A 14,121-nucleotide genomic window follows, 5' to 3' on the forward strand; every position below is an offset into this window, starting at 1 on the left:
AAGTTATGTTGCTATTTTTCCTCTGTCCACCATTACAAAATGTAAATGCCATGCATAGTTTTAGAAGCTAAAAGCATAGTAAGATGCTGGAGCACTGCCTGCTAGTAAACTCTGCTGACGCTGAACCTTCTTTAAACTCTCATTCTACCACTGTACTGAACTGTATCTTTGAATTGTGTGTCCCCTACTAATGCAAAAAATCTTTTAAGTTTATGAGCTACCACCTTACATCAGCCACATCTCAAAACTAATTTATTCACTTGTTATGGTATAATAGTACTGCTAAACATAGTAGCAAGAAGAGAGGCAAAATATTAAGACATTATAACTGAAGCAAAATATTAATATTTTGATGTTAGTGCACACAGCCCTGTAAACGGTCCTTCAGCTTCCAGGGAAAATTTGGGGGTTGGTGGCACGACTGGAACTCCAGTCACCGTAAAAACTTCATGCAGCTCCAAAATGTCCGATGTTACTACTTTCAATGAGCGTATTATGAGATTTGGGTTAAGGCACTCACTGTTGTCTCATTGTATGTTCCGATCCTGGTGAATGATGTCTTGATGGGGGGGATATTCCATTCAGCAACTTCGCTCAGTGCTTGATGGGTGCCCATGAGGTGACATTTCTCTATGTAAAGGGTAACTTCAGTGCGACGACTGGAAGCAACAGGGTACGCTACGTAGATTGTGTTGGTCCCCATGGATCTGGCAACAGTGGTAAAAGTGGCTCTATGTTCCTTGACTGGCAATAGATCAGGGGCTGTTGATCGCTGGATCTTGGTTCCAGCACCTTGAATCACATTGTTGGACTTTTACTCCAATACTGGTGGTGTGGCGAAGGAGATCGATCACATCCTTGTGGGCAGTTGCTCCTGAGACTCCTACAGAATTGCAGGGTCTCCAGAAGTACCTAGTTTGTGCATTCTGACCACAGACTTGTTGCTACTCTGAAGATACAGCTTAGGTCAAGTAGGCTACCACCTACTAGGAGAATGAGGCTGGACCTGGCCAGAATCCAAGATCAGATTCTGTGAGGAACTTGCAGACATGGGTGCAACTGCTGCTTCTAATGTGATTTAGGAGACCTTCCGCGACAAGACCACCCCTGAAAGTGGCAGAGGGTTGGGTTGGTGTTGCTAGTGGTCCCTGAAGGAGGCATTTCATCTCACAGGGAACCTTGGATATTATCGAGAACAGACAAGGAGACGTTTGTTAGAAGAATCTGTGAGCAAGTGGCACACCATCTATGGTCTAGTGACCCACATCCTGCTTACAGAGGAATCAAAGCATTACGCACAACCGTTCCTTTGAGAGTCGCGATCAGGGCAGGTGATGAACGCTGTAGCTGTGACCCGCTGGCTAGGATGTTGGGACATCTTGGGGTCCCCAGTTCTAGAGGCTGATCTTCCAATTGGCTATGAACTACAGAATCTCACCGAGATTGCACAGGTGATGAAGCAGCAGAGGTTACGAAAGGCTGCAGGGATCTGTGGTATCTGGGGTGAACTGCTCCAGGTTGGTGGTAAGGCTATCCTCCCGACATTACAAGCAATCTTCGTTTCCATTCGAGAGATGGGCATCATCCCAACTGACTGGAAAATGGGACTTTTTGTCCCTATCTGGAAATGGATGGATGATCGCCTTGATTGCATCAACTACAGGGGTATAACACTGATTTTGTTGCTGGGTCAGGTACTTGCTATGGTCATCCTCAACTGGATCTGTGATCACTTGCTCACCTACAAGCAATTGGTGCTGTCTAGTTTCACACCTAAACATGAACATTGGCAGAGTTTCTTTGCAGCCTTTGTTGATTTTCAAAAAGTGGTTGACTCAGTTGATTGAGCTGTCCAGTGGGACATCCTGAGACTCTGTGGGATCCCTCCGAAGTTTCTGGATGTCAGAGCTGGCCTGTACACTGGTACTGTGAGTGCTGTGCAGAGTGAAGGCAGAACCTTTGCATTTTTCCCAGTTTATTCTGGGGTTTGTCAGGGGTGTGTTCCTGCTCCTACCTTACTCAGTGCTTGCATGGACTGAGTGCTGGGCAGGGTCGTGGGGTCCAGCGGCTGTGGGGCATCTACTGGTGAAAAAAGATCCACTGATCTTGACTTGGCTGATGATACTGTGATCTTCGTCAATGGAGGCTCTGAGTGAGGAGTCTGAGTATCTGGGTTTGCAAGTGTCCTGGATAAAAATGAAGATCCAGGCCTTTAATGATTTCTTGGGCACAGCCATAAGCAGTGTGCCTGTCAGTGGAGAGAGAGTGTCGACCGTTTTGAAAAGTTTACTTACTTTAGCAGCGCCATTAATGTCTCTGGTGACTTCTTCTATAAAGTCAGTAGATGGATTGGGAGAGCATGGTGGGTTATGAAGTCGCCGGAAAGGGGTGTGTGGCGCCTCTGATATCTTTGCAAAAGGACAAAAGGTCCATGTCTTTAGGGTCCTGGTGCTTCCTGTCTTGCTATGTGGTTGCTAGACATGTATGCCATCTAGTTACCTGAGAAGACTGGACTCCTTTGGTACTGTGTCTCTTCGGAGAATAAACGGGTTCTGCTGGTTTGACTTTGTGTTGAACGAGTGCTCATGGAGTGCCATATGAAGCGCGTTACATGCATTGTGAGGGAGCATTAGTTATGGCACTATGGCTATGTAGTGCAATTCCCCAAGTATGATCCAGCTTGCAGGATCCTCACTGCTGAGGACCTGAACGGCTGGACCAGGCCAAGGGATGCCCACTTAACACCCTACTGCGGCAAAAAGATGGCTATTTCCAAAGGATAGGACTCAACCTTCCAACCGGGATTCCAAGCCATTTTACTATGTGGTGGATGCAGCAAAATGCTGTACCAGTGCATGCTTCCCAACCTGACCTGACTTGTGAATTAGGTATGACAATTTGAATATTTAGAGAAAATACACTTTATACATTGCTAATCTGATGAGTTATGTTAGCTTAAACCAGGGGTTCTCAACGTCGGTCCTGGGGACCCCCTGTCGCTGCAGGTTTTTATTCCAACCAGCTTCTGTTTTCAATTGAACTCCTGGGCTAATTAAGTGAACTGATATTTCCCAAGTTCTGTGTTTAGGGAACAATATATTAATGAGAAAACTAAGTTTGCTAAAAAAAAAAATATTAAAATGTACCAAGCAGTTATATAGGAATAATGTATTTTTTTTCTTTTTAACAGTATTTTCATCTTGATTTTCATTCTACTTTTCAAGGTGTTCTAATTGTTTAATTAATGCATTATTTACTAATTAGTGGGTCTGACTCTAAAGTAGCTGCAGCCTTTGATAATTCAGTGTTGTTTGCCAGCGTGTCTGATCTGCTCGTTTTAAATTGTCATTATTAAGATACAATGAAGGGGGAAAAACTGCACAGAGAAAGGGCAAAGTGTAATGAAATCAACAAAAGAAAGTTAAGCATTTAAATCTATAGCAAAAGCAGAAATATTTATAAATGTCTTATAAATGTAAAAATCATGCTGCTATGCTTTTCTGAATGTCGAATAAGAGAAAAAAAAAAACAGCTTATTAAATGAGATCAGTGTTATCAGGTGTTGTCACTGATTAGGAATCTGGTTGGAACAAAAACCTGTAGCCACAGGGGGTCCCCAGGATCGAGTTTGAGAAACACTGGCTTAAACCAAGAAGGAGCAAAATAAGTGGTAGGTAAAGTACATGTAGTGACAGGTGACCAGAAGATAGAGTGCAAAGATGGCAGTGAGAGAGACAAACAGAAAGATAAAGAGAGAGCACAAACAAGAGACTGACTAGCATTCTGCAATAATTACATGCTACACATAATATATTAGACACAGTATAAGATATCTAGGATATTCCTGTCAAGATTTCCAAGCACTCATTTATAGATGCTTGTTTAACACTAGAATTACCAGAGCCTACGAAAAAACTCGTAATTCCGTCCCACCTTAAACTGCTTCTTAAATCCCTTCACACCTCTCCGCCAGCGTCCTTTGTCTTCTAAATGTGCTGATAAAGAGAAGCCGGCTATTCCATCCCCCACCAATTTAGAACGTGCACGAACTTCTCTCAGCTCATGCCTTGATTGAGTATCTGGGAGTGAAGTGGAGTTTTAGAGTGAAATAATAGATCGTTGTTTGGAACACACGCATTTCATGTCTGTTCCGTTTCTACAGTAATCTGTGTCAACACATTGTTAAAACAGAAACTTTTTTTATATTCTAGTAGTAGATGACAAAATGTAGGCATAAACTATATAATGTATGAAGCCTGAAGTCCAAATAGCAAAGAAACATTTTCACAAGAATAACACAATTGCACTTTTATTCAAACATATAACTGCAGAAAGAAAACGCCGCCTTAACATGCGACATTGACATCACTTTACTATAACTGACTCTGTGGTTCAATAGATACAGCCCCCGCTTGGGAATCAAGAGGTCACGGGTTCGATCCTGCGCCCCTCCCTTTTGAGAAGTAAACTGTTCTTAGTCTTACTGTTTTAGAATAAAAGCATACTTTTGATTTCAGTCTGTAACAGCCGGTGCAATTTATGATCTTTGTAAAGGTTAGCTTTTTTTTTTTTTATTCACTTTTCACTCTCTCAGTCGCGTTCAGAATCAATCCATACAACCCCATCTGACACGGCTGTTTTCACTAAAGACGCGCTATAGCTCTGCAGTGTACCACGATGCATACTAACGCCCCCACCCCGGTTCTGACACACAAACGCTGGCGAAGCTGCCTTCTTCGTATCTCACCGTCACTTGCTTTTCTTTTTATTCAGTTTTATTGAGTGTTCCTGCCAGTCCCGCATGTTGCTGTATGCTTTTCTTTTGCACCCATGACATGCAGAAGAAAGAATGGTAAAGACCAGTAACTTCGGCTATATGCAATCATCAGACACTCCCCATCTGCCCGTGTCGTTCAAACACAGGAACATATATTGGTGTAAAGTATAACAAAAGTGCACTTTTATTCAAGTGCACTTTTTCCATCGCTTTTCCTGTAAGAAGCAGTGTACACACTTCTCTCTATGCTGTGGTTTCTATTACACACCTGAAAGAAAGACAATATATGTGAAAATATAATCGCACTAATGCAATATTATTTGAAAACGAACTGTTCCTGTGTTTGAACGACACGGGCAGATGGGGAGTGTCTGATGATTGCATATAGCTACCGGTTACTGGTCTTTACCATTCTTTCTTCTGCATGTCATGGGTGCAAAAGAAAAAGCATACAGCAACATGCGGGGACTGGCAGGAACACTCAATAAAACTGAATAAAAAAGAAAAGCAAGTGACGGTGAGATACGAAGAAGGCAGCTTCGCCAGCGCTTGTGTGTCAGAACCGGGGCGTTAGTATGCATCGTGGTACACTGCAGAGCTATAGCGCCTTTAGTGAAAACAGCCATGTCAGATGGGGTTGTATGGATTGATTCTGAACGCGACTGAGAGAGTGAAAAGTGAATAAAAAAAAAAAAAAAGCTAACCTTTACAAAGATCATAAATTGCACCGGCTGTTACAGACTGAAATCAAAAGTATGTTTTTATTCTAAAACAGTAAGACTAAGAACAGTTTACTTCTCAAAAGGGAGGGGCGCAGGATCGAACCCGTGACCCCTTAATTCCTAAGCGGGGGCTGTATCTATTGAACCACAGAGTCAGTTATAGTAAAGTGGTGTCAATGTCGCATGTTAAGGCGGCGTTTTCTTTCTGCAGTTATATGTTTGAATAAAAGTGCAATTGTGTTATTCTTGTGAAAATGTTTCTTTGCTATTTGGACTTCAGGCTTCATACATTATATAGTTTATGCCTACATTTTGTCATCTACTACTAGAATATAAAAAAGTTTCTGTTTTAACAATGTGTTGACACAGATTACTGTAGAAACGGAACAGACATGAAATGCGTGTGTTCCAAACAACGATCTATTATTTCACTCTAAAACTCCACTTCACTCCCAGATACTCAATCAAGGCATGAGCTGAGAGAAGTTCGTGCACGTTCTAAATTGGTGGGGGGATGGAATAGCCGGCTTCTCTTTATCAGCACATTTAGAGAACAAAGGACGCTGGCGGAGAGGTGTGAAGGGATTTAAGAAGCAGTTTAAGGTGGGAAGGAATTACGAGTTTTTTCGTAGGCTCTGGTAATTCTAGTGTTAAAGAAAAAAATGCAATGTGATTCATACTTCTTGCCTATTAAAAGTTTTTCTCATGAGAAAAACGTACATTAGTAAGGTTTACCAAGAAGAATTTAGTAAAATATTTAATTGAGGTTCTCTCACATTCTTCTAAAGGCAGATGTTCAGTTGGTAACTAAATCTTACCCCCTGGCAACGCTGGTAATGGTACTTTAGTCCATAGATACTTGGGAATTCAAGCCAGCACCCAGAGTTGGGACATTTTACACGGGAGCAGATCTTAAACTCTTCTTTCCACAGAGCCACCATGCTTGCCTACAGAGCAAAAAGTAAGATAATTAGCATGTTACTCCAGGCAATTTGTTGATGCATGTGAATTGCACAATTAAAATGCAGTCAGAAGGAAAGAAATAAAAGTAGAAGAAAATGTACTGCAATTAACAGTCCAAAAAGCAATGCTTCAGGTTCAGAGTTTGTATTCATCCAGTGTCTTTAAGTTGTTCTTAGCTACAGAAAGCACCTTTGTAAAATGATCAGAAGTTTGGTGTTATCCACTTGATATCAACATCATCTATTTATTCCTTTGGTTTGCAATACTATACCTAATGATACATCAAGTAATATGTGAATTCAGGAAAACATTTGTGCATTTGGCTGTTTCATTATGTTTTTTCCTTATTGTTGATCAAAGCATAAAAATAAACCTGAAGTGGATTTAAAATATGTCCAGACAAACTGTCGGTGATTAATGGCAGAATTGATTGAGTTTTGAATAATTGATAAGTTCTTAAAACTGCTTTTATACTGCAGGAGGTGTACCCGGACACAGACAGGCAGACACCATCATTGCCACCCAAACACACGTTTATTCACAACTATTTACAATAAGTGCACCACAAAACCCCCAAAGTCCCCAAAGTCCTAGCCACACAATGCCTTTCTCTCACTCTCTTCAGGCCTCCTCCTTGCCTTCTCCAGCTCAGTCCTCTCCGCGAATGAAGGGAGGTGGCCCCTTTTATCTACACCCGGATGAGCTCCAGGTGCTCCCCGGCAATCTCCCGCTGACACGCCCCAGTGTGGCGGAAGTGCCGGCTGTTCTCCTGGAAGCTCTCCGGGTGTCCTTGCTTCTCTTCCCCCCAGCACTTCCTGGTGTGGCGGAAGTGCTGAGGTCCAGGGTCCCCAAGGCATTGGGGCGCCACCTGGCGGTGACCACAGGCCCCTACAGGGTGGGGCTTCCACGCCCTGAACCCGTGGCCCCCAAAGCAACCAGGAAGGCGGCCCCCACGTGATCCCAGATGGGCACACACCCACTTCGGTCCTCCAAGGCGTCCCGGCCGGGTCGTGGCCCCTGGTACCCTCGACAACTGTTTTATGCGAATACAAACACATCCTGAATAGGTAAATTGCCACTTTCTTTTGGCTTTGAGTTATACAGTGGATCATAAACATGCTTATTGGAGAGCTGCTTCTCCATATTTTACCTTCTTAATAAAACCAATCACTGACCATAAAAAAATAACCCTGTAGGAGGAGAACAGGCATCCTAGAGGAGATGGGGCAAAATACATTACCCGGAAGGGAGGCCAGTGCAACAACAAAGGCAAAGCAGCCAGCCAATCAGAGAAATAACTTTGTGCACAGCAGACAGGAAATAATAGATGGACCAGCGGAAGCTGAGATTTGGGAGTGGTTCCATTCCCCATACACAAGATAGCAGTGGTCCTCATATAGTAACCCAGCTGGGACACCTGCAGGGGTGCTTGGAAAATAGAGTTTGGAAATGCAGCGCTATAAGCATCCCTGGGTCTCATTAGAGGGCTCTGTCGGGGAAAAACCTCACTATTTTCTTTATGGCCCAAAAGTGCTTCCCGGCAGACATGGAGTGGCACCAGACCTGACGTAAATGGAGCCTGCATCCTCAGTTCCAGTGGGTCAGAGTCAGGAGGCAGTGAGCAACATTCAGCTGGAGGAGAGAAGGAGGGAGGATTGTGAGAACTGTTTAACTTATTGTATACTTGTGGCTTGTTACTGATCAGAGGATTGGGAAGAAGTGCCTAGAATGAATAAAAAGCTATTATTTGTTCCTAACAACATGTGGTGCTTAACTGTGTCTTTGGTATGAGGTTCTCTGTCGCCCCCTGGTGGTCACAACCCACATATTTAGATATACTGTACTAGAAGTCCTTATATTCTGCCCAGTTTAAAGATGATAAACACACAATCTAATGAGTTTTTGATTCATTACAAATACCACAGCTAGATACTCTTAGTGCAGAGGAATTGGCCAAACCTCTGACACTCTCACAAATACTAGATGATATAAACTCACTCCAAAGTGGGAAAGCAGCAGACCCTGATGGGTGGAATTTAAAAAAAAAAATTCAAATAAGTTAGCTCCAACTACTATTAGAAATGTTTATAGAACCTAAAGACAATAAAATTCAACCTGAAGAATTAATTACAGTCTTTCCAAAAAAAAAAACAACTTATTACAGTGTGCATCATACAGACAAATTTCACTTCTGAATAATCATGTTAAGATTCTCTCCAAAGTTCTATCTAGAAAATCAAAGAAAGTACTTCCTTCTGTAATATCATAAGACCAAACAGGACTTATTAAAGGCAGACATTTAGCATCTAATCTTCAACATTTGTTTAATGTAATATATAATCACCCAAGAAAATCTAACACACCAGAGATCTTATCATCTTTGGACACAGAAAAAGCTTTTGAGACGGTTGAATGGGACTACCTATTCACCACAGTGCATAAATATGGGTCTGGCCCAAATATACAGTATGTGCATGGATCAAACTACTTTATCTCTGATACTGGAACTGGTATAATGACGGTTACCAGAATAGGACTGGAGAAGAAAATATCACTATATGCAGATGATATAGTACTGTATATATCAGACTCAAATACTTCTGTACCAGCAGTCCACAATGCACTGGCAGAATTTCAGAAAGATATCTGGGCTCAAAAGTTAACTTGAATAAAAGTCTGCTTCTTCCAGTGAATTCTCTAGCACACAATATTAGACTGGGCACCTTCCATTTATTTTAGTATATTAGTTTAAATACCTAGGGGTAAACATCAAAAGTAAATATAAAGATCTTTTTCAACAAAATTTTGCTAGCTGCTTGGAAAAAATGAAACACGATGCGAACAGGTGGTCTACCCTTCATCTCATACTGTCAAGAAGAACATTTTTCCCAAGCTACCATTTTTATTTCAGAGTGTAACCCATTATGTTGTAGATTTTCCTCTGTTCCCGTTCTATTTCTCTACGCCGTTTATTGTGTTATGTTACGTCATTAGTGTGAACCTCTAACGGTGTTCATTGTGTTATTGTGAGGGGAGGTAAGAACACAGTAAAATTAATTAAAAGTATTTTAAATTGCTCAAGTTCATTTTTTTGTATGTGACAGCAATGGTAATATGATCTTTTCAGTGTTGAGAATTCTTGCTGTTTTGAATGATTGTAGCGTGTTCTTGCCCGGCTGGGATGTCTTCACGCTAGGAGGACCGGGGGAGCAAGCATGGCCAGAGTGTTACCTCCCCCAGGACGCTAGATGGCAACCCTCCTGGGCTGCAACAGTGCCTAAGACTCCCGCAGGACTCCATGGGAGTTGAAGTGTGTTCTGCCAAATACTACACAGGAAAACAAAAACTGTGGCATCTGTACACAAGGTCTGTCATATATTGATAAGATACAAACACCCAAACCTATAACATTTTAAGCAAATTACTAACTTCAAGTTCTGTCCGATCTGGACCGACCTACATATTCAAACGGATGTATATGAATAGATATATACTGTATATTGTATTTATTAGTCCTTTCTCACTCTAACACAGTTTAATTAGTATTGTGTGCGTCTGAAGGCTTGTATGTTAGTGTGTGTGTTTTAGGAGCAGCTTAACTAGGAATACTAGCAGGAATATTCTTATCACTCTGCATTCCTGGTCAATGAATAGCATCCACAAGAAACCACACAACTCTGGTGTTTCCCTTCATAATTTGGGATATCACAAAAACTGATATTTTGTTACTAATTTGATACCAATTTACTGAAAATGTAACAGGTTTTGATAAAAACTGAAAAATATTTTACAAGTACGGCACTTTCTTTGATTGCATTGTTTGGTAAATTTACATTATCAATAACAACTTCTGAATGGCAGTTGTTCAAAGTAGGGATGCCACAAGATGAGATATTTTTGTGCTAATTCAATACCAAATTTCCCATATAACACTGTGGGATGTGGGAGGACTGGCAGCATTATCAACAGTTGCAGTAGGAAAACATTTAGGGAAGACTCAAACGCAGGGGTGCTTGGCTTGTATACACCTGTGATGACATGAGATGCTCCATTTGTTAATACCAAAATAATCTTATTTAATGTTTCAATGCATAAAAGGACAAGAATCTCACTATTAATGATATGCATTATAAGCTGCACATACTGTATTTCTTAAATTTCTTAAACAAAAACTCTTAACTCTGTTGAGTATATTATTACAGTTGGTAAAAATTTTTAAAATCATAGGTCAAGTTTATAAATATATTAAATATAAAAATGTCTGTGCTTTTATGAATACCCTAAACAAATCATTATGGAAACATTTAATATCACTTTAGACATTTGGACAATGTGTGGAAAATCTCACATCAAGCAAATGAGTCAAATGGGTTGACAGTTCAGCTAATTTATTTACTTACGGGAATACTCCGGAGCTCTTGGTTTTCTGCTCTGGGTCGACCTTTCTTTCTAACTTCTACCTTCATGTTTCCTGTGACACCTGCAAAATAACCGAAATCTTATAGTTAGATGAAAACCTTTGTTCTTTTGTTTTCACATCTTTCATGGAAAATTCCATCCATTTATTTTGTTATGCTCTTTTCAAAAGCACAGGAAAAATAAGTCAAAAATGTTGAATATTTACCAACAAGAAAAAATATTATTACATGTAACTGAACAATGTAAATACCAAAACGTCAACCTAATATACAGCAGAAAAGGTATGTCTAGTGTTCACCATTACACTGATGCAGAGATAATACACATGCTCTGTATGATGTGTTTTGAGACACTCAATAACACACAGCTTAATGTTCCAGAAATGTGTTTCTTTACACACTTTTCTTATGATATTTTTTTCTTTTACTTGCACATAACAGGGTAGAATGTCAATGCCTGATACGCACATTCAACACTGCCCTTTGTGTTGGCTTCCACAGCACAATTTCCTGACAGGAACATTGACGGCTGACACACTGTGACCGTGCTTAGGGGTCAAATGTTTTACAGTATTTGTTCTTGCACTTGATCCTAATTATATTATCTGTTTAACACATAGTTACTATCGTACCACGCTTAAGCTTTACACAACCAAATTCATCAGGCACATCATGGCAGTTTGATTGTACAGTATACCGTATCATTCATCAGTTTCACTTTCTGTGTCAATGTCTAATGACCCAAGTACTCAGTGGTGTGTCAGAGAGGGGATGATCAACATTGTTCATAATGGCACTCAGTTTTGTTTTAATTCTTTCCTTCACCACCCTTTTAAATAGCTTGTTCATTTTTGTCGGGCCTCTCTTGAAGTGATGTTACCAGCCCACCACACCACAGAGTATAAAATCACATTGGTCACCAGTTATATAAGATGTTAATTAACACATTTAAGGAACATAGCTTCCTAAAGAAAAAAGAGCCTGCTCTCCTTTTCTTATCTATTTCCTCAGAACAGAGGACTCATAGTCCAGGATCAGTCTCTCAAAGGTCTTCATGATATGAGATGTAAGTGTTGCTAGTCTGTAGTCATTAAGTGAAGATGTGACCGCCTTTTTTGGAATAGGAACAATCCAGGGTGTTTTCCACAGCCATGGCACTTTCTGAAGCCTTACGGACAGACTGAACAGGTAACAAAATACACCACAAAGTTTGTCAGCACAGGCTTTAAGAGGTTAGGGACAGTCACAGTGATGGTCAGAGGTGGACTTGTCAGTGTTGACTGTCCATAACCGAAGACTAAATAAGGAGACAATTGAGAAAGCTAAACACCAGAAAAGCTATGGAACTAGATGGAGTCAGTCCTTGAGTGCAAGTCAAGCAATGGTTCAACTTTAATTTGTTCTACAGCTGCCTTTAAAGTTTTTTGTTTGCTAATGTGTCTTAAAAGCTGGGGGCTGTGCCACACTCATTAATATTCATAAGTTACTTTAGAGAAGCAATTGCGTAGAAATGTTAATGAATTTATGCAGCATATTATTTTATCCAATAGATGGCAGCAGAATACTGTTCCAAGCATTATCCAGGCTTACAAGTATAAAGCGGATAAAGACTCTTAATGCGACTCGTTATTAACTTTTTTTTTTTTTAATCAATTTTATTACAATCCATACAAAGCAATCAAGTTTTTACAAAAAGAAAATTTGAGTTAAGAACAGATCGATCCCCACCCCTGAGAGAGAGAGCAAGCCAAACAGCGTTAGATTTAAGGCTTGTAAACATACCTAAATTAATAAATTCTCTGTGCTTTATGAACTTATTTTAAAATATTACCGATTAGATCCTGCCATGTTTTGAAAAAAGTCTGTACGGATCCTCGAACTGAGTATTTGATTTTTTACAACTTCAAATAATATAACACATCGGTTTCCCACTGAATTAAAAGAGGAGAGCTTGGGTTCTTCCAGTTTATCAGAATAAGTCTGCGTGCCAACAGTGTAGTGAATTCAATCACAATTTGTTTGTCTTTCTTCCACTTTAAGACCCTCTGGAAGAACCCCAAACACAGCTGTTAATGGGTTAGGAGGGATTGTGAGTCCAAGGCTGTCTGACAGGTAATTAAAAATTTTTGTCCAGAATAATGTTAATTTGGTGCAGGCCCAGAACATGTGACCTGTTGAGGCTGGGACTTGTTTGCAACATTCGCAGGTTGGATTATGTCCTGGAAACATTTTGGAGAGTTTTAGTCGAGACAGATGTGCTCGATATATAATTTTGAATTGTATAATTGTATGCTTTGTGCATATGGAGCTCGAGTGAATTCTCTGCATTGCTACTTTCCACTCCTTTTCTGATATATTAATTGAGAGGTCATTTTCCCAGTGTCCTAACTTTTAAACTAATGGAAGTTCATACCAGGGCACAGTCATGCAAATGCCCACAATCATTCACACATGGACAAGTTCAGAATGCCAACCAACATAACATGGCTATGAAATATCGAGGAGAAATTATAAGTGGACAAAGAGAGTTTGAACATTAACTCTGTTATGCCATAGCACTGACCATAACACCATTGTTATGACTCATCTTTAAAATGTTTTAAGTAAATTTTATGACCTTTTTTGATATGTAAAATGTTATTACATTATTAAAAGTCCATCCAAAATGTATCTCAGTATGCGGCTTCATTTCTGATTAATAACATTAAAAGAACTCATGTTATTTTTGTGATTAGGATTAAGAATTGCACATCAATCTTCTTGTCTCAGATGCTGGTCAATCACCCCGCCATAAAAACCACATCTGGGGAATTAATTTAAATGGGATTTAATAAACATGAAACTATACAATCACTACTCCCTTAAAGTATTTCTCAGGGAGTGTCACCACCTGGCTTTTTGCAAGCTAAGAATGGACAAAAATAACATCACTGACTAATTAAATCCAAAAGGTCTGTTAATAAAGTTCTACTACAACTTGAATTTAGATGTTATTAACATATGCCAATATTATCAGTATTGTTTATCAAATTGTTACTATAAACATAGTGGCACAAGTTTTAGTAATATTCTTAGTATGTACTTTTATTATTGTATGTTCTGTTTTCTGCTTTAATGAATATTTATGAATGGAGCTAAAGGCTGACTGCTTAATATTCCTTCTCAAGCAAGCTTGTTAACATGCAACACCTTGAATATTACATATTTTGGACAGTATGTTGTGTTTTTTTGTTAATCATTC

General features: G+C 39.9%; 1 protein-coding gene across 1 annotated transcript in view; it reads right to left on the reverse strand.

The window, feature by feature from the left end:
• The window catches only part of znf512b (zinc finger protein 512B), an 89,144-nt gene that overhangs the window by 51,124 nt on the left and 23,899 nt on the right, over positions 1 to 14,121 (reverse strand). The window contains exons 2-3 of the mRNA XM_039734640.1: positions 10,863 to 10,942; positions 6,318 to 6,446 (exon numbers count right to left, since the gene is read on the reverse strand). Of these exons, the coding sequence (XP_039590574.1) occupies positions 6,318 to 6,446; positions 10,863 to 10,942 (209 nt within the window). The remainder of the gene's footprint in view (positions 1 to 6,317; positions 6,447 to 10,862; positions 10,943 to 14,121) is intronic.

The sequence above is a fragment of the Polypterus senegalus genome, chromosome 14 (assembly GCF_016835505.1).
Source record: "Polypterus senegalus isolate Bchr_013 chromosome 14, ASM1683550v1, whole genome shotgun sequence".
In the NCBI taxonomy this organism is placed as follows: domain Eukaryota; kingdom Metazoa; phylum Chordata; class Cladistia; order Polypteriformes; family Polypteridae; genus Polypterus; species Polypterus senegalus.